At 38.6% G+C, this 21452-nt stretch overlaps 1 protein-coding gene across 3 annotated transcripts in view; it reads left to right on the top strand.

The window, feature by feature from the left end:
• Window positions 1-21452, top strand: part of ARHGAP18 (Rho GTPase activating protein 18) — a 95209-nt gene that overhangs the window by 58704 nt on the left and 15053 nt on the right. For all 3 annotated transcript variants that reach the window (XM_032101711.1, XM_032101710.1, XM_032101712.1), the window contains exons 4-9: window positions 2900-2972; window positions 8858-9027; window positions 11223-11388; window positions 14087-14178; window positions 16479-16556; window positions 19310-19469. In XM_032101711.1, coding sequence (XP_031957602.1) covers window positions 2900-2972; window positions 8858-9027; window positions 11223-11388; window positions 14087-14178; window positions 16479-16556; window positions 19310-19469 — 739 coding nt within the window. The remainder of the gene's footprint in view (window positions 1-2899; window positions 2973-8857; window positions 9028-11222; window positions 11389-14086; window positions 14179-16478; window positions 16557-19309; window positions 19470-21452) is intronic.

Here is a 21452-nt window from a genome sequence, read left to right as displayed (position 1 = left end):
CTCCATGGTCAACATATTAATCTGAATTAATTTTCACACAGATGCAAAACTCGTGACAGCAATCACCCAAAGAGCTCCCAAAAGCCCACTTTTATCTTTAAGTGGTTACCTCTTACTTACTGGTGCATTTGTTTGTTTGGATTTTTGTTTTTAAAAAATAGGAATAAAAGGGACATCAACCTAACCTCCTTGGTTTTGGCTAGGTCTTTATGCCTATCACCTGGGGATGCAAGCCCCATACTAATTCTCAGGGCCTATGTGTGTATTAAACTGTGTATGGGAAGTTGCTCTGAAAGGCCCCAAAGGGTCCCAGTTTCCCATCATGGGACACTGAAGAGAATTCCTCTCCCATATACAGGAAAGGGGAAGGAGGGAAATGGGACTGTGATTAGAATTCCTTTTCCATGGAGAAGGGTATGTGTCCTGTCTGCTCCCTCAGAGCACTGAGATCTTCAGCCATAAGGATGAGACCTGATGGAAGTGCATGACTGGTTTACCTGGCCTCAACTCCGTCCCTCATTCTTGATGCTGACACTGCCATTCAGTGCAGTGGTTGTGGTGGTGGAAAGCACAGTGAATTTTGAGGGGGATTTAATTTCCTCCTTCCCCCAACCGCTTCCTCTCCTTCAGCAAATCCTTCTAAACTCAGTTGAAGTTAAATGTAGTGGGGGAAGTGGTGTGTTCTGGGGGCACAACTTCCCTTTCACTGTTCTGCTTTGCCTGTGGTTGCAGAAGAGATATTAACTCCATAAAAGCTCTCTGGGATCTGATTTGTAATTGACTCTACCTAAAAATTACAAGATCTAATAGCAGAGCAATTTAGGTAAAATGCCATGTAGCTTAAAGTGTTGTAATTTCTCTTTCAAGTGTGTTATTTCAGTAAAGCACAAGAAATATTCATGTTCCGGTATGTAAGCTACATACTGGAATTTTTGAAAATCCTATGTCACAATGTTAGGTAGATTTTTTTCTCTTAAACTACATGTTTTGATGTTGAAGACACCACTGAGAAGTCATGCAAACAGAAAATGATTGTAAGCATTTAAGATGTGTAAAACAAATGGCTGTTTATTAAATATAGAGATATTGGGGGAAAAAAATCCTTCTAAACTTGTCTCCTTGACAGAAATAAAGTAATACAAGTATGGGTCCTCAAACTTGTACTTCATTCCTTTCTCCAAAGCAAGATAATTCTTCAAAAATCATTGCTTGTGGTTATTCACCTAATCTGTCACTGAAAGCCTGTAGTTAAGTATTAAAGAATACAGTAGGGTATTTTACCGTGTCCCTCAGCCATAGAGAGGAGGAGAGAAGATCCAGCAGGCAGGAATTATGCAGCAAGATTGATTTATTTAATTATTTTACAAACTCTTTTATAGACTTTTTTCTTCATAGTCTAATTGGACAAGGATCAGCCATCCCTTGGGGGTGATTGGCTAAAATCCTAAAACACCCATTGTTTTTCTACTATAATATTTTCTACATCCAAATATTTTTCTACTATAGTATAAACAAGGCTTCTCAATGTTGCAGGTATTTCATTGCCTACATAACTCTGCTACCTCTTCTGTGTGAGAGAAAAGTCTCTCACGGACTTAGAAAATAGCAAGAAAATCCTTGCTAGCAGCATTTCTGTATCCACAGTGAAGTACCTTCGACTACCTCCCTAGGTAACGTCTCAGTGCTTTGTTACTCGCCCATCATTAGAAAACTTTTTATGTAACAAAAGAGGACTCAAGCCACCTGCAGCTGTATGAAGTCATTCCAGTTTAATAATAGCCTCTGAAAATCCTGTAACCTCCCTTCATCTGGAGGAAAGCAGGAGGAAAGGTAAAACAATAGTGTTGATGTAAAACATCAACACAACAATTGTGTTAATTTTTCTCCTAAATTTCCTGCCATATTCCCAAAGAGAAGCTCGACTTTTGATACCTTGACAGCTTCCCAGTCTGCTTCTGCTACTTTGTGAAAGAGAGATAATTTTCTGGGCAGTCCTGTCAACTTCTTCATCCTCTCAAGATACTTGTTTAAAAAAAAAAAAAGGAAGTGAATATACAGATTGTGTTAATGGGAGAAATCTTTAAAACTTGTATTTGTCTTCTTGCTAAGAATGGAGTTATAAATTGCTTGAGTAAAATACAATTAGAAATACAGAGTGCTAAACATTCATTGTTAGTTTAAGTTGCCAAAAAGTAAAAATGATATGTGGGTAAAAATGTATGTGGGTCTATGTATACCCATATATATGGGCATAGATTTTCTACATGTTCTGAAATATTTTTGTCTATAGTAGGTGTCATCCAGTTCACAAAATGTGACACATCTTGAGACTGGGTAGGACAGCATTGTAGAAGGGAGAGGGTGGTTCAAATCCTTTCCCATTTTTCATCTCTTCAAAGTATCCTGATTTTGCTGTTGGAAATCTGAGCTGTAAGCACAGATATTAATGTCAGGCTGCCCTGTGAAAGGGATGGGATTGCTCTCTAGGGGAGGCAACCATGTCAGCTTTTTCAAGAGAAAGGAATTTGGTCTGAGTCAGTCAAAATGTCTCCTCCAGATTCCCTTTCCCTATCCTTTCCAGTGCAAACTACAGCTTCAGGTCAGAATGCATTTTCATATTCTTTGCCGCTCTGGAAAATAAAGTCCTTCACCCACTTAGCCTTCCAGGAATAAGAGGAATTGACTTAATTACTTCTTTTTTAATTACCTAGGTTTCAGATCCCCTTAGACTTTGGCAGGGGGTTTTCTGCTGAAACACAGAGATGTGCTTTTACATACCCCTGAATTGCAGGTGTGTGTTTTAATCCTGCACAGAGTCAAAGGACAACCATGCACTAGGTTTTTCTACAACCATGCACTAGGTTTTTATAGCCATGCATATTTATTATTTCTTTCATAGGTCTGTGAAGGAAGTGAACCTTCAACTGTGAGAACAAGTGAAAACAAAAATGAAACACACGATGGAACAAAAGGTAATGCCAAATTACTCTCTTCTTTATTTTATTTATTTTTGTTTTTGGTTTGCTGATGTTCAACTACACAAGCTACTACATGGGTCCATATTTTAAGTAACTTCTCAAAAAAATTAAATTATAATGAGAAACCTGTTCTGGACTGCATTGTTGGTGTGTAGAATTTTAAGTGTGCCTGTGGGTATTGTGCTTTGAGTCACCTGAGAAACCCTGTTTGTTATCAGGGATCATTTTATAATCAAGCTATCTGGGAGAAGTCTCCTCTTGTAGCTTATGCTCAGGCCATTTCTGATCCTTAATTTATCCCTTCTGGTCTATCTCTGCTGTACATTACAGGAAATGAAGGCCTATGCACAATCTCATCAGTGCACACAAAAGAATAAAACCAAATGGACTATAAGAAAAAAAAAAAGAACTGGCTGGACTGTAAGCATCAAAAAAAAGAGCGAGAACTGGCTATATATCTGTAGCTCAAATTAAAAGAAAAACAGGGATGAAAGAAAAAGGTTGTTTACCTTTTCAAGGAAAATGGAAATGAAATAGCATTATGTGCAAGTAGGTTGTATTCAGTGGCGTGTGATCACACAAGAGAGGTGCAGTACCCATGGAAGACCCTTTCCTCTCACTGCTAGGATAGTACATCACGGAAGTCCTTAGCTGATTCCATAGTTTCTGTTTTGAGCGTATGAATTCCAGTGAAAGACTTTGACAGAGCTTTCTGCTTTTCTTCAGGCCCAATAATAAAATGGTGGCTGTCCTGCATCGTGGTAGATTTCTTCAAAGTAAAGGTTGTGCTCTGTCCGTGATACCACCATATCCTCCCCTGTAGGGATCAGGTTATTTACTGGCAACCATTTAAGCTTTAAGATGCTGCACTGTTATTCTGCTTTGTTTATATATTGGGTTTTTTTCTTCTTCTGGAGGACTGGATAGCACATAGATGTTACATTGAACCCTACACCTGCATTAAGCAGGCAGATCAAGTTACCTATTGTAAGTTAGTTAGCTGTAATTAAGCCACCAAATAAAGTTCTGCTTCAGTTCTAGAGTACTGACCAGTAGCATTTTGGAAAAATCGTTACTTTAGAATTAGACTTGGAAAACAGCAGTGGACGATACGGAGTGTGCATGGCAGTTGAAGTGGGAGACATGAATATAAACCAGCCCTGAATAACACCAAATTTGTGTGTTTCCAGAAGTGTTTCCCTCCTGCCCTCTCAGCAAACCTCGCTCCAGTAAGAACAGTAAAAAAATTGGGAGGACTGCCAGACTGCTGCTTCAGCACAAGGGAAGGAAGAGATGCCTGGTGCTTGTGTCAATAAACTTCACTGTAGGATTCAGAGCTGGAAAATTACCAAGCAATTATTACAGAGTTTTTATCACATCTGGTTCTTTTTTTTCCCCGTGGCCTTGATGAACCCTTCAGAAATGGGAAGTTCTGAAAGGCAAATCCCATATGCTAGCTCTCCTCAGCACAGATTGTGATGTGGATGGCAAATGCAGCCTGCTTACATCCTGATACACTCCTGCTCCAGTCAACATGCTGCAGTGGGCTCTGCTCCCAAGATTGGAGCAGGAAGGAAAAATCAGTTCAATTTGCAGTCAAGCCATGGAAGTTTGGTGGTGTTAAAAGCACCGCACCTGTTTCAGTGCTGTGCTGTGATCTTTCCTCCAGAATGATGAGCTAATTAGTGTTATACAAACAGTGAATGAATTTAAGACAAAAAGTAAACAGTGCATGATATTTCAGAGGTACTAAATATTTATGAAGTCCAAATCCAAGGACACTATCTTAAAATGGAAACCCTCTTTGACACAGAAGTTGTCCCAGTTTTACCTGAAAAAATATGAGCATAATCTCGGACATTATTAAAAAAAGCTTAAATTGAGACATCTTAGAATTGTTATGGTAAAAAACTTCTTGGCCATACTCCAAAGGTGATGAGTCTGTTCCTAATGGGCTATTTGAATGCTGCATTCCCAAGTGCTTTTGCCAGGCTGAAGATGTTAGTGGTTGGCCCTTAGAGCACACCTGGGCTGTGTGAACTCCACCTTGTTTCTTGACTAAATGATATATGTGAACTCACAGATAATAAGTCCCTTTGTTTCATGTAGGTACGGAGTGTGTCTACAGGAAACAAAAAGAAAATTCAGAATCATGTATTAAGCTCTCAAAAGGCGTTATTGTTTTAACAATCCGTGACACTCACTAAAGGCCTGCAAAGCTGGCAGTATGTTCAATAGATACAAAAGAAAAGAAGTAATTTTCTTTGGAATCCTGTGAAAAAGAGTAAATAACTTTATTGGTTGAGACCTCTCAAGAAATAAAATGGAAATAATAAAAGATGAAAGGCTAAATACCTACTAGCTTAAATAGGGGACTAGTAAAATTCAGTTCACTGTGACTGCAGTTGTTTCTCTGAACATAGGATTAGCTACAGGGGAAGAATAATAGATAAAACCTCTGTATAAGGACAGCTCCAAAGCATAACTATCTAGAGAGTGGATGAAGGAATTGTGTGTACCATGTGTAATATGAGGCTAAAGAGCAGTAATATTTGCTTATTGATAGGGGAAAAAACTGAAATCTGGTGGTTTTTAATTAAAGAGTTTGGTTTTGCTTATTATTTTACATGATAAATGAGGATCCTATAGCCAAAGTAACAGTGTCAGTGAAATGATTATGAAGCTTTTATTTTCAATTTATAACCACCTATGAATTAGCATTTTTGAGAAGTGCTTTGTCAGTCAAAGAAAAAATCATTCTACCTTTTCAATTGTAAATTAAGATCTGTCAGCTTAGCTTCATTGGTGTATACTCGAGATTCCCTAGCAAGGCTAGGACATAGCACAATTGACACTTGCAATGTTTCCTTGTTTTATTCCTGAAAAAACCCCATCATTTTAAGTAATCTTTAAATAGCTCTGTGAACTAAGGGAAGGGTACAGAACTCATGTAAAATATGGTTTTCACATCCTCATAGACAATATTTACATTTTTCTGTATCACACTTACATTTCTCTCATTAAATATTGCATGTGGTGGGCAGGTTGGCAGAACACCAAGGCTACTTCCTCTTACAGCTGCTGCCTAGTTCAGGAATGTACAACAATGGGAGCAAGGCTTTACAACCAGGAAGAAACTCCCCACAACGGCAGCATTTCCAGATCTTTAAAATGTGCAGAGCATTACCGAGACATCTGCTTTACATGACACCTTCGTATGACCAGAGGACTGAAATAGGAGCTACTGCTTTTTTGTTTGTTAACATCAGATCCCTCCTAGACTGGTAGGGAGTATGTAGGTCAGGTATAGGCCACATTAGCATGACAAAAGTTTTGGGGGGACGGGAAAGTGTTTTCATTCAGTTCGGATGCATTAAACAGTTTACATGATATATAGGGATGTATGCACAGGGAGGCCAAGGATCAGAGTCAGGGATGAATTTGACCTTGGATATGTTTGCTTACTGAGGACTCAGATATCTCTTTACCAAAAGGAGCAGCTCTCCTTTCAAGATCAGCTTAATCTTTAGCATATGCCCTAGGCATTTTGGGATCTGTGGAAAGTAAGCAGAAGCCACTCTGGAAAAAACAAGGGATGAGTAACACACTCAACCAGCAGAATTGGAAAATGTTCTGTTCTACTTCTCACAGCATTGCTTGGTTGTAAGTAGAGTCAAATTATTAACTCAAATCCACCTCCTCTCTCTGAAAGTGTCTCAGCTTAGGTAAGTACTTTGACGTGGGAGTGGCTGTGTAAAGCACTGTGCCTAACCAGAAAGTGGCTGTGGTGGCTTCAGCCATTTGCGTGTCTATCAAGTCCCCTGAGTTTGGTCCTGCCTGACTGAGGTTATTTTCAGGACTCACTCTAAAGAATGTCAGAGAATAGTTTTGTGTCTTTCAATAAGATACAGATATAATTTAGAAAAAATGTTGAGTTGCTGTAATTTTTTTTAAACTTCTTGCTTCATACGTTGTTTGGATTGCATGCTTTCAGCTCAGTTCTTTTACAGACCTGATACTGTTGGTGTAGAGCAGCACTTCCCTGACTCCTCCTCTTAATCAGCCTATCTGCGGGCTTTCCTCTGCTTCAGAATCAGCTTTTGCTGTACCTGTAACTATTTTCTGGGAACTTTTTTCTGTCTTGTCATAGGGTAGTTATTCCAGGAATACAAAAATTTCCCACAGCACTGTAAAAAAATTAGTTTATTGTATTATACAACATTCTTACACCAAAACATATTCACTTCTCGTGTTTCTCCTTCTCAACTCATGTCCATTTGCATCCACTTTTCCTGCACTTGTGGTATATTAGTTTTGAACAGGCTGCGGTCTCATGTGAGTTGGAGCCAGTGGCAGAATCATGGTTCCAGGACTTAGGGAAGTGATTCTTCTTCTGTACTCAGCACTGGAGAGGCTACATATCGAGTTCTGTGTCCAGTTCTGAGCCCCTCAATTCAGAAAGGACATTGAGGGGCTGGAGCATGTCCAGAGCAGGGTAATAAATCTGGTGAAGGGTCTACAGAGTAAGTCTTACGAGGAGTGGCTGAGGGAGCTGGGGTTGTTTAGCCTGGAGAAAAGGAGGCTCAGGAATCTTATCTGTCTTTACAACTGCCTGAAAGGAGGGTGTAGCCAGGTGGGGGTTAGTCTTTTCTCCCAGGCTACCAGCAACAGGACAAGGGGACACAGCCTCAAGCTGCACCGGGAGAGATTTAGGTTGGACATTAAGGAGAAGTTCTTCACAGAAAGGCTGATTAGATATTGGAGTGGACTGCACAGGGAGGTTGTGAAGTCCCTGGAGGTGTTTAAGGAAAGACTGGACATGGCACTTAGTGCCATGGTATAGTTGACATGGTGGTTTTTGGTCATAGGTTGGACTCAAAGGTCTTTTCTAAACTAATTTATTCTGTGACTTTACTCTTTTGCAGTACCTGAAAACCTTCTGTGATTCTGTGATGTCTTCTAAAAGGAACCTAGTCCTTGATGTATCCTTTTGGATACACATTATGAGAGGGATGGTGGAGAGACTGAAAACTTTCTTAGACTTTGATGCTTTGTATTAAGTAGTGTTTTTTACAATATAATTTTCCTATAGCTTCTTTCACAATATATTTTAACTTCAGACTAAAAGCAGTGGTTGATCTACTGTGAAATTGGGAAACTTACTAAAGGCAGAACTGCTTCTCCCTTTTTTGCTTCTTTAGTCCTTTAACAAAAAGTGTTCTAAATTTGTCTAGTGTTTGATTTCTTTAAGGAACAAAGAAAGAGAAGTTAGGCTATTGTTGTGTACTTAGTCCTTCCCTGTATCATGGAAACATGCCCAAAGAGTTTTGAGGAATCTAGACTTCTCAGACTGAGGTGAGAACAGGAATGATGGAACAAAGATATGATATGTGTACTCCCTGTTATTCCCAGATGTTAGTTCTTTCGTAGAGGACACATTCTCTATTGCTTTTGAAATCTTAACAGCAGAAAAGTTTGCTGATTTGTTTGCAGAATGTTACTTTGTCTTCAAATGTCTTTGAAGCTGGAAAGTGTTTGATGGCAAGAAACTTCTAATGCCAAAGCTCTTTGGCTCTGCAGGATTCTGGGAGTCTGCTGTTTGTTTGAGGTGGATTGCTCTATCTTTTCATAATAGATAAATAGGAGAGAAAACCCCATGTCTTGACAAAATTATTGAAGAAGACCTACAAAAGCTGAACTGTTGCCAATAGCTGAATTTTCAACTGACATAAAAACCACAGGAACAATGACTTTGAAACCAGAAAGTCCATTGCTTGCACGGAATCAACTTCTACTTGGTTTAAAACTTACTCTCATGCACTGAGTGGTGCTTGATTGTGCTGCTGTTGATTTTTAGCTTTTTTTTATGGTGTTTTCAGGTCCGAAGTTCAGTCTTGGAACAGATGAGCAGAAGAACCTGCTTGAAGACATGCGACCTTCAGACACTGACATCAATTTGGAGATATCATTTGCAGAACAGGCAGCTAATCTTAAAGACAGCTCAGTAGGCAAAATGTACAGAGGTGGAGGGGGTGACACTCTTCTCCCGGTAGGTGTTTCTTATTTATTTATCTTTTTTTTTTATCTAGAGGTACTGTTTGGGTGACATTTATCAGATGCTGAGTGAATTAGAGTTAGAAGAACATTGCCAAATTCAGCTTTGTAGAGATAGAGCTTCTTAAGGTAACTATTTTTGGAAATAGTATGCTCAATAACATGAAAATAACTACATTTATGCCTATTTATGTACTTGTCTGTCTGGCAAAATGCACTCTATATGTAAGAAATGATGAACTGCCAATATTAAGCTGGAATAGTGGCTTAGTGGTAGTTGTACATAAGCTGTGTCCTTGCTTCATTTGTTTACAGCCCCTTTTTGTTATCTGAGGTGAGATGCTTTACCTCTAATAAAAAGCTCTATTGTAATACGAAAAAGGTTGGTGGATGCCTGTAGAAACCTTTTGCAGCTGTCCAGTGCAGGTAGGTGAAGGATGAGAATGAAGAAAGAATTGTCTGTAGAAGTTAGAGGTCTGGAGTCAAATGGCAGGAAATTAAGGACTAATTTGAACTCAGTTTTTCTTTCCAGCACTTAATAAAAAAGGCTCTTTCTGAATGAATCCATGTAAATACAAAAGAAAATAGTCCAAGGGATTTTGATGTCAATCCTCAGAAATCTCTTTGAGGATCTCTCTCTGCCTAACAGTTCATGAACATGCAGCTACGTATAAATACTACTACGTGTAAACTAATGACTGGTGTGAAAATTGTCTTTTTTTTTTTCCTAACACTGTATGCAAACATGTCTGAGTAAACACAGTTTCTGAAGTAATGTTTCCCAGTTCTTCAAACACTTAATTTAGATAAGGACATGTGCAGTTCTTCAAGCAGTAATTACCCCATGTATCCTAGTTTAAACATTATAAACCAGACACTAATGGATATTTAGAGATGGATTCTGAAGTGTTTGAGTCATGTTTCTCTAATGCAGCGTATAACAAGGAGATAAAAGCTATGCTCTAACTTCTGTATATATGCATATATATATGCATAATACATACATTAGCTCTACTTCTGGCTAGTCTTGTGAAGGATTGCTCAAAGACATGGCTATGAGATTTCTTATTCAGTTACAAAAGGAGCTGCAAAATGATAGGAAAAGGAAGGGAGTTACCTATTTAAATCTACAATTTATTGGTTGCACCTTCATCATCAGCAGCTATTTTTAAACAGACATGTTTGTGCAAGTCAATGAAAGCTCAAGGTGGGGAACTGGCTACGTATCTACCATTTGTAAATTATGTTTATGTTTTGGTATGTGCCCTTGTAGTCATGTACCATAACCAGCAATTCATCTCTGCTATTGCTGGGTTTGTACAGGGTAAGAAAATAATTCATGAGTATAATATGTCTTTCCAAGTGGAAGAAAGTCTTGTCAACCTTCCTGCTTTGAGTCATGCATGCTTAAAAGCCTGCTGGTGAGAGATGGAGTTAGAAAGCTCAATGAGTTGGGAAGTCCCTCTCCCTCACCCTTTCAACTAAATTCTTTATATTGATTTCTGCAGCCTCTGAGTATCTAGTGCAGTAGAAAGGAGCCATGATTAAGTATCCCCCTTCCCTAAGAAGAGAACCCCTTTATTATTATTTATATGGCAGCCAAATATTTTATTTTGTGTGCACAAGTACAAAGGGATTTCTGTCCCAATTGTACATGCTTAGGATTGTTCTTGGATAGCCATTTCCACCACTGTAAACTGGAAAAGGATGCAGAAGGTGGAAGGACGAGTAGATGATTGCAAGCAGGACAAATCCAGACTCTTCTTGGAGATGCCAAGTAAAAGGACAAGAGTTAATGGACACAAGTGACTAATGGGGAAATTTTGTTCTGCAAAGTAAAGAAAGTCTCCATGAGAGCATTCCACACTGAAGCAGGTTCCCACAGGGGTTATTGGGAATTTTCAAAATTCATTTGAACAGCAACAACAAACAACCCAATCAAACTTTGAATTTAGCCTTGCTTTGAGCAGCAATTGAATTAGATGACCTCCAGAAGTCACTGAGAACCTAAATCTTGCTGTCATTTTAAGATCATCTGCTTTTTAACCTGTTTGGGGGATTCTCCCATGATTTAGTCAGTAACAGCAGGCTTCGTGTTGAAAGGTTGTACCCTGAAGGAAGCCCAGCCTTTGAGATAAGTAATTTGTCATGACTTGGATTATTCACCCTGCTGCAAATCTCTGCTTTTAGAATTTCAGACTGCCGAAGGACAAAACAGGTACCACAAAGATTGGTGACCTAGCCCCTCAGGACATGAAGAAAGTCTATTCTTTAGCACTGATTGAATTAACTGCTCTCTATGACATACTCGGGACAGAATTCAAGCAGCAGAAAGCTGTAAAAATCAAAACCAAAGGTAAGTTGGTGTTTTGTATTCTGAACCAATTGCATCTGTTTAATCCAACAAAACAAATGTAGCCGGTTCTTTATGATTTTTCAGCAGAAAATTTATATTTAATATATAAACAGTAACATAGGCCCTGAGCAACATTTAATTTTTACACCTTACTCAAGGCATGCTTTAAACAAGTTCAGTGACGTTATGTCTCCAGCTCTTTTTCTGTAGTTAAAACTCAAGACAGTAACTGAGCAGATAAACTAAAGAGTGGAGGGTAACTATCTTAGTAGCATGCTGTGCAGCAAGAATTGCTCCACAGAAGTTTGTCTGTGCTGATTTATTCCCAAAGAGCATGTGCATGTGCTCTTTGTGGGTATTCCTGAAGGTAGGTGTGGTCTACTTTCACAATTGGACTTGATGATCTCAAAGGTCTATTTCAGCCGAAATAATTATGTCATTCAGGTGAGTCTACCTGACTTGTGTGCTTTTGTTGCTGTAGGTGGGAGATGCTGGGAGCCTTTGTCACCTGTTTTCTATTCTGTCTGGCACAAACTTTCCTGTGTCATATAGGCCTTGCCCATCCAGTATTTACTTAGGCTATAATGCAGTTGTTATGCTGAATGGCATCATATAAAGTAGAAGATGTAAGCTGTTGCAGAGGAGGCAGAGGCAGCTGCAACACGTCACTTTCCTCTGCAAGCCATTGGTGCATATGTGTAATCACAGTGCTTTTCTTGGGAGCATAGAAAACATGGAAACCAATTTCATGATGCTGGAGGTTTTCAGTGCTTTGTTTGGTTTTTGTATTTTTGGCTTCTGCTAAATGCTTTACAAGAGCTTGAAATGTGTTACCAGTTAATCACAAGCCTGCTTTGGCCAAACTCTGTTGTCAAGGTTCAGTGAATGTGACAGTGCAGTAGCTCACTTTAAATAATTGAAAGCAACAGAGAGCATAGAGAGATACACAGCAAGGTACATTAGATTCTTCAAAATATGCTCTTCACTTTACAGTAAGAGTGAACAGTTTTTTTAATGCAAAAGGCATACACAAAAACATCAACAAGACCTTGATTGCTTGAATGCATTTTCTTCTTGCAGAAGTATTTGTGCTGTCACTAATAAACAGAGACAAAGCATTTTCTTCTCTTGTATTTTGGGTCTTAGTTTTAACTGCTTCTTCTTACAAAATTAATTGTTAATTGACTTGCACTCTCAGCATTATTATCTGAATAGCAGTCATTCATAAAACGTGAATTGATTAAAAACTTTTTTAAAAGGTAAAAAAGATAGTCTAGACTCATGGCAATGTGTAGGAAATGGACAATGACATCACCTTTTCTGCCAAGCTAATCTGCTTTTGCAATGTACTGCCTTCGGTGCCTTGTTGCTCTGTCTGACCTTTACCTCTTCACCCCTGAAGTGTTGTTTGGCCAATTGATTCATACAGTGGTGGGTCTATTCACTTTGCCCTTTGTGCTTGAGTATGTGAAGATGATGAAAACATCATTCTTCTGGAGAATGCTGTGCTGTGCCCAGCCCTGCCTTTTTATTGACCTCCTGGAGTTTGTTTTTTTCCAACTACGTTTCGATGGAAACTTTTATTATTGACAAGAACTTCAAGGTAATAACGCTATGGGGTATGGATATTGCCTGTATGTATGAGTCCCTTGTATTTTATAGGTAGACTTTTTATGCTGACAGAGATACAAGAGCTTCTGGTTTGGTACTGAAATTGATCTTTCTTTGATGTATATCATATTTCCTCAAGGGCTGACAGTTGTTTTTTAAGTAATTTCATCTGTTCTGTGTTCAGTATTGGCATGGCATCATACCAAGCAGCAGTTTTTAACTACATGTATTGTTATATGCTGTTCCAGAAAAATTGCACATACAGCAATTATCAGTACTCCTGACAGAGAAGTTCTGTGTCAGCAAACTTTGGGTTAGTCATCACTAGCATAGCTTTCTTTAAATGGCCATTCACTTCTATTCAGCTGGGCCATAACACATGAAAGTCCCATTTACAAGAAGACTAAGGTTGGTTTTTCATTAGGGCTAAATTAACTGCAACAGAATTCCTTTAAAAAAAAAATTAATTGCCTTAGCCCTATTGTAAAAGTTATTTTCTAACCAAGAATTAACTGTACTTTTGCTTTTTTTAAAAATGAACCTTTTGGTTTGAGTTGGTTATCTTGTGTTCTGCCATTGTTACATAATTCAACAGCACAGGCATTTAATAGCTGTTTTTCCAAACCTTCAAAGAGAGCACTGTTCAGAGTAACTCTGGGTGATAATTGTATTTGTCTCATTTTAGTGACCAAATTCTGCATATTTTACCCATACCATTTCCATCTTCACTATAATAACTTGCATTGAGTGATGAAGATCTGCATAGCAGGGTCATCATTACACCCATTCTGCAAACCAGAACTACACAGATGGTACATTTATGCAGTTTGTTTTACTGTGCTGCAGAATATGTGGATGGCAATTTGAAGTCAAAACAGAAGACTTCTGAGAAAGAGATGATAAATCCTTTTAGCCAGAGTGTTTTGTGTAACAGCTTGATTGACAAAGACATTAAAACACTTTAAACAAAAGGTCAATAGCTCTGAACGCATCAAATAGACTTACTGCTTCAGAAATGTGGGTTTATTCCAGTATCACATGTACTGGAAAAGATGTGGATCTCAGTTTCTTTTGCTTTATTCTTCAGACTCTGGCTTGTTTGGTGTCCCATTGTCACTTCTACTGGAACAGGATCAGAAGAAGGTCCCAGGAACCAAGATCCCACTGATTTTTCAAAAGGTACATAGGCATGAAGAAGTCAAGTTTTTACATACGTGCAAATGACAAGTACATAACATTTTGTCCTGGATTTATTTGCTTCCTGTTGCAGTTTTCAGTATAGTACACTAATCCACCCAAGTTATTGTAACTTTTACTTGCAACTTTACTTGCTAATTCAGTAAATGTGATACTTTGCATCGTATCAGACATATTTTGAATTAAAGAAATAAACTCACTAGTCAGGTGGTTTTCCAGAAGACTTGTTGCTTTAGTACACAGGGGTATGCTTTGGCCATATCATGTCATGGTAATGGGGGAGATAATTGGAAAGATGATGGAGACCCTGGATTTACTGCCCACGCATAGTATGTCTCATTTCTTGAGAAGAAAATAAACTACTGTATATGGACCTGTCCTAAAACTGACAGAAACTCAGTGCTCTGTCATCACCATTTCAGTCTATTTGTGAATGTGCTTGTTATTTTTTGAGAAACAGAAATCTCAAAGTAGTTTTGCATCATGGTCTGAAAACTACTTCTGTGTCATTCATGCCAGAAATTACTTCCTCAGAATCATAAAAACACATTCCTGGAAAAGATGCTATCTATAAACTGAGAAATCAAATTGCAAACAGTGATTGATCACTCTGCTATCCTAGCAACATCGAAAGTTCTACATAAACATTAATAGCTTATAGATGTGATTTGTTTTGCAAGGTGCAGGCATCATTTGGAATACAGTTTTACTTCAAATGAGAATATGAAAATAAAAAGTTTCCCATTTCTTCTGCCTGTTCTCTGCAGTATGTGCTTCACAGGAATAGGGGATTTATATAAAGTGCAAGAGAGCAATTTTGTTCATTCTGCTTTTTTAAATGTACCTTTTTTATCACTGAAACGAAACAAAAGCAAGTTAACAGGAAGGCTGCTTAATTAAATAAAAATACACCTAGTTTTTATTCCATTACGGAATTTAAATTAAAAATAGTGACATAATTTAGTCAGGGCTTTTCCAACTAGAAAATCTGATGGTAATACCAATTCATGTATCTTCATCAGAAGTTTCTGCTGGCAGTAATTCCGGTCTCTGGCCTGCAAAGAAGGCCATGCAGAGCAGCCCTGATAGAGATGAAGAGGGGATTTCCCACAGCAGAAGGTTGGTGGTGGCTGGTGGCCACCTCTTGCTGTGTGCCAAGCGGTCACTTGTGAGTGAGCGTTTGTGAAGGAGTCGTGGCTGCCAGTCATGCCACCGGACCTTGCCTTCCCCAGAAGTGGTGCTGATGGCAGGTCACACACTGCCCACAGCATCTTTGTGCCCAGCAGATGTGAGTGGCAGCCACTGATCTGGTGTAAGCCAGGTACAGGGTGACTGGATGGAGCCAGTTAACACTTTTTTTTTTCTTTTATAACCATGGAAAATGCACTAAGGTGACACTTCAGGTGCTGTTTTCTGACTTTGTGGGGTTTTCTGTCCAATCTTTTTTATGGCATTTATCTGTTACATAAATACAGTGGTAGGTAAACTCCCATTAATTTCTGTAACTGGAAAAAACACAACTGTGTTGCATAATTTTTCTTAATCAAGAGCTGGTGCAGGAAGGCATGTAACAAAGGCACTGCCCTAGTTAAACATTGTGGGAACCATTTGTGCTAAAATTATGTCATCAGCTTTTGACGTTTACAGATCTCTTTTGAATACTCTTAAATCCATCCTTCAGTGAATACTTCTAGGCATATTGTTTAGAGAAAAAAAATTATTATATGGGTTTTAAGTATTTTTATGGAATTTCTGCAAATTTATCCATGTGAAGGGTTGCAAACTTTTGAGTTTGTTAGGAGAATGTGAGAATTTGCAAATCAGGAACTTCTTTAAAGCCTGGAAGTTCTTAGTTCTCCTCTAGTAAAGTCCTAGATATTTATGAGAATGTTACCTTAATTATTTTGATTTGGAAATTTTAACAAGGGTAGTAATTGGGATATAATTTTGAAGCCACAGTAATTTTTGAAAAGAATTCTTCAGTCTTCAGAAGAGGCTCGAAGGAGGTAAAAAGCATACAGTTTTCTTTTTTAATAAACTAGACAAACTCTCCTTTAATAGTATTCATAAAAAAGGGTAAGAACCACATTAAAGCTTTCTTCTACAACAACTGTAATCCATTTGCAAACTGTGTTTGAGCCTCTGCTTGTTACATATCTGTGTGCACAGATGCATATGCACAGAGAGAGATACAAGCATAAAGGCTCCAATATATCAGAACTGTCTGCCAGTAATTTTTAATTGGAATCTTTGTTCGTGCCAATTTTGTTTGTGTTTGACAGCTGATTGCCCAGATAGAAGAGACAACTCTGGAAACAGAAGGACTTCTTAGAATACCAGGAGTTGCGACAAGAGTAAAGGTAAAACATTGCACAGGTTATTAACATGCCCAAAATATCTGTGGTTGCTGATTTTATTTTGTCATACAAATATATTTTAGCATCCTGTTATTATGAAAATCTTCAAAAACAGAAAGCAAAATCTCTTTACAAAGAAAACTGAATTGTATTAGCCAGAGAAATGATGGTTTCACCCAGTGTAGTTTTGGGGGGAAGACTGGAGTTCAAGTTTGAAGGAGAGTCAAATCTACATTTCAAATTCAGTTGTGCCAAAATCTCATTAATTCTTGGCATGAGCTTTCCAGCCTTTTGCTTTTTCCCTGAACCAGCTTAATCATCTGAACAGTTCATACACAGTCTTTCCACCCCAGGAGGAAGCATTTCTCTTGGCGTTGTGAGCCTTTTTTAATAGCTAGACTTAACCTGTGTTACAGGGCAAGGCAGGCAGCATGCTCTGAAGAACCTCTCACATTTATTTTTATGAACAGCAATATAACTGCTCGGCTCACTGAGCTCAATCTTGTTAGGCACGTCTGTGCACACCAACACTTCGCAGGGTGAGTGCCAATTACATGCAGACTCTTCCCCAGTATTTGCCTTAATGCAGGGAGCTAAATGCACAGTATGATTCATGCCAAGACTCAATGTGTTAAAAAGACGGTCTGAACTGGCTTTAAATTCTAAACAGAAAGGACCATTTAAGTGGATTCAGCTGTCCAAAGACGTCTGCCAGCCTCTGTTGTGTAGAACTTGGTCCAGCTGCTGGTTCATTAGAAACAACTAAAGAAGGGAGTATTATGGAAATTGGGTTTGTTTATTTACCAGTAACTAAGATACTAATTTTTTTTTCAGTTTTCCTCCATTCTTTAATTTCCACTTCGCACTTTGCAAACTGGAGTGATTTCTTAGTGATTTTGTTTATTTGTTTGTTCTTTGATTTTATTAGCTTAATAAGATTTCCCAGGCAGTGGATCATTCACTATTCGGCTTTCATTTATTTTTAACCTGTCTATTTGCAGGAACTACTTCTTTAAATCAAGCAACAGTTTTGTTTGCAAATATGTCCTTTTACTTATTTAAATAGAAAAAATTTTAAGAAGCAAGAAATTTATCATACTAAATGACTGGAGTTTTTGCTTAATTTTCTTAAACAGGGAAAAACCAGTATTTTCCTCATTATACAGTTTTATAGAAAGACACAGAAAAATACTTTGCTATCATATTCTATTGATTTTAGAGTTATTATTAAAAGTGCATTGGATATACCCCGTAGTCACATACATTTACTTTAAAATGTAAGCATTGGAGCAGTAGGACACATAGTTGAAATTTCTGCCTTTGCCTCTCATATAAAAAAATTGTATCTATATGTTTAATACTGCATTTGCTGCAGTGATTTGGTCTGAATGTGGATGGAGAAGCTGATGAACCTCAGAGGGAGAATTTTCATCTTTGTTTCTAAAGCTTGCTATTTTTGATGATCAGGAAATCATACCCACTTGACTTTAGACATCTGAGTTATGTCCATTGCACCTTTGAACCTCCAGTACAGTCAGTGGAGACAGAATATCTCTCTGGAGCACAGTTGTGAACACCCAACTTTTATATCAAACTAAGTGTCCGCATTTTCTTTGGAAATAGATCCATTTTCCATTTAGACAAAGTTAAATTTAATGAGAAGGGTAACTTACAAATGTATCTAATATCCTCTCTTTAATGTGCCCTTCTTGTCCAGATAAATAATTACAGCCATGTTTTTCCACAGCACATACTTTACAAAACAAGCCAGTGTCTCTGTCCTCCTTTTCTGTCCAGAATAACTGAGCTAGAAGAAGGGAGGGACCTGTGAGAGGTGCCTCAGGGCCCCTGGCCCTATACTGAGGTTTCTTCTCACTCTGCCAGACTAGGAAATAAATGAAGTGGGTGTGAGATCAGGACTGATGCTTAGCAGTAGACTAAGAAGGATTTGGTCTTTGCAGTGCATTCTCATTTGTGCATCTGTGAAAGCTCAGTAGTAGCACTGCCATGGGAGCAGGGCAGGGATATGGTAATGTCTGCTGCCAACAGCATCCTGCCCTTTCCCAACCCCAGAGTTATGACCTTCCACTGAGACTTTCAGAGCTCTTTACTCTGCTGCATAACCTCATGATTTGCTGGACAGTCCACTTCCACACAGGGCATGTTTGACACCCAATGCTAGGCAAAGCTGCATGTGCCCAGCAACATGGAATTCCCTGTAGATGGCAAGACATTCAGCTATTCAGTTACACAAATCATTCCCTGTGTTTTAAAAAGAGAACCAGCCTCACCTTAGTGTATATTTTGATGAGAAGCTGTGTGTCAACACACATAATTGCCTTATTTGTTTATGAAAATGGCCATGTATGCATTACAGCAACACCCTTGGGTGACAGTTTCAGAATTGCTCTGTATATCAGGCAAGTCTTAATATTTGAGCAAAGGGAAAGTCGTGACCCTTATGTGCTTGAGTATGATATCTGTTTCTTATTGTATATTCCATATGGCCCTGACTCAGGCCTATGGGATTTCTTCCCATATGGTTTGACTGCTGCCTATTATTGTATGCTTGCTTGAAGTACTTGTGATCCTAAATTTATCTTTTTTGTAGCAAAAGATGAGCAGCAGCTGGAGTTAAGTGATATTTCAGATATCCTTCCCCCCCTTTCAAAGTGTGGAAAGTATTGCTGTGTGTATAATGTGTGACTTCCAGCAGCCAAGTATTACCGGTGCTCTCTGTATCCATTGCCTTTCAGGGCCTTTGCCAAGAACTGGAAGCAAAATTTTATGAAGGGACTTTCAACTGGGAAAATGTAAAGCAACATGATGCAGCAAGTCTTTTAAAACTCTTCATCCGCGAACTGCCTCAGCCACTCCTCACTGTAGAATATCTCAAAGCTTTCCAAGATGTGCAGAGTGAGTAGTGTCCTTTCTGTCTCTGCTGAAAGAATTGATACCTGTGCAGAGAAGTGCCTCTTAGCTGAGAAACAAATTGAATAACAACAGTATGAGTTCTTCTGAGAAGAGATGGGCGTAATTTTGCTAATGTACAAATAGCATCTTTCATGTAACAACTATTTTAATAGCTTACACATACTATTCACTATACATTTTCACTTCCTAATGTTTCTGATAGTAGTTAGGAGGTATACAAGGGTTATATGGAAAATATATATGACAGTATTCAGTTTATAAATAGTGTTTGCTTCAAAAGAAAACCACAACAAAGATAAGCAGTTCTTCAGGAAATACAACAAATGATAATTTATACTGTTTAGGGTCTTCTATGTGTTTATAAGAGAAGTTAGAGCAGAATAGTCAGAACTGCTGATCATCCGTGGTCCCTTGAGATCAGCAAGTTCTTGTGAAAATGTCCTCCTTGCCAACTGGTCACCACGACAGCAAACTTACCAGCTGTAATCGGAAGAGCTTCGTGGTAATTAATCTGGAGTGAGATCCCACATACCTTAACTCCCCAGTCAACACAGGACTGCAAGTTCTATTCCCCTTGTCTGCAGGCAGAGCAATGGCTCCTTTCTAAGAGGGGCTTTCTCAGAATCTCAGAATATTCTGGTTTGGAAGGAACCCACAAGGATCATCAAGTCAACTTTTTGAATGGTCCATATGGGGATCAAACCACCAACCTTGGCGTTGTTAGCACCATGCTCCAACCAACGGAGCTAAACTCGGGGTCAGAGAGTTCCCATGGACAGGCAGACTGACAAATATTCTTTAAAAAGGCAGGCTATGTCAAGTCTCCCAGCTGTGAGCTGCCTTTCAATGCCATTAGGTTGGCTGGTTGGCTGGAGTAGGGGGCTGGTGCTTTGGCCTGCTGCACAGTGTTGTTGATTTTGCAATACTGAGTGTCAAGTTAAAACTGGCCAGAACGCTTTCAGATGGTGCTGGCAGCAAACAGCTCCACAGGGTTGTTCCATTTACTGGATAGTGATCGGAGCCAGGAGGGTTTCTGCTTGTGCTCCTGAGCTGTCTGAAGGCTTACGTGGTTTTACTGACCCAGAAATACTCAGGTGGCAGGATCAAAACCACTTTCTATATTGAACCAATGGATTTGCTTCCAAACAGACATAGCACTTCATAGCCTCCCATTGTTTAATTATCTGTTTTGTTGGTTGCGTGTAGTAAGATTAGGTGGTAGAGAAAAAGGACCATCTCTGTGACAGTAATCAATGTTTTTTATTATACTGTGACTAAGTAGTGGGGTTAGAATTAAATATTTAAACAACATAATTTGAACAATTTAATTTGTTAATTTAAGTAATGTAAGCAACTAAAATTCAGTTGTTACTTAGGTGAGCAGACAGAAACTCCTGATTTAAGTAATGATTTTAATTGTTTTGAAATTGTAGTTTTGCTTACTTTCCTAGGAAAAGATTTGATTCTCATAGCTTTTTGAACGTTGTGACATACGGTGTTTTGAATTTAAGGCTTACTTTTAATGTCTGTCTTTCTAAAGCAGGTAGATACACTGCTCTCACTACTTGATGTTTTAAATGGCTATGCAATTTGCCACACATTTGTTCACATCTTTAATTTTTAGTATGGTAGAAAGTAGTCATCAAGGTGGTTTTTTTTTTTATTTCATCAATTAAGTTTTATTTTTATTTGGTGATGTCTCCCGAGTTGATTTGGATGAAATGTATTTGAAATAGCAATTCAGTTGGAATCTCAGCAGGATTCCCAGCATGAGAACAGCCCTATTGAATTCTGAAATAGTGTGATAAAACTATGCTGTGCAGGTACCTCCTTCCTTGCTTGTTTTATGTATGGCCTGTTTCATTAGGAACCTTCTGAGAAGACTTGCCAGAGCATGTCCTCTAAAGCATGCCAGGAGGAAGTTTATCAGAAGTGACAAATGTGAGAGAGTTGGGGCTTTCTGCA

Source organism: Corvus moneduloides, chromosome 3 (assembly GCF_009650955.1).
Source record: "Corvus moneduloides isolate bCorMon1 chromosome 3, bCorMon1.pri, whole genome shotgun sequence".
Taxonomy (NCBI): Eukaryota; Metazoa; Chordata; class Aves; order Passeriformes; family Corvidae; genus Corvus; species Corvus moneduloides.
Note: the sequence above shows the minus strand (reverse complement) of the source record. Positions and strands in the feature narration are given on the sequence as shown.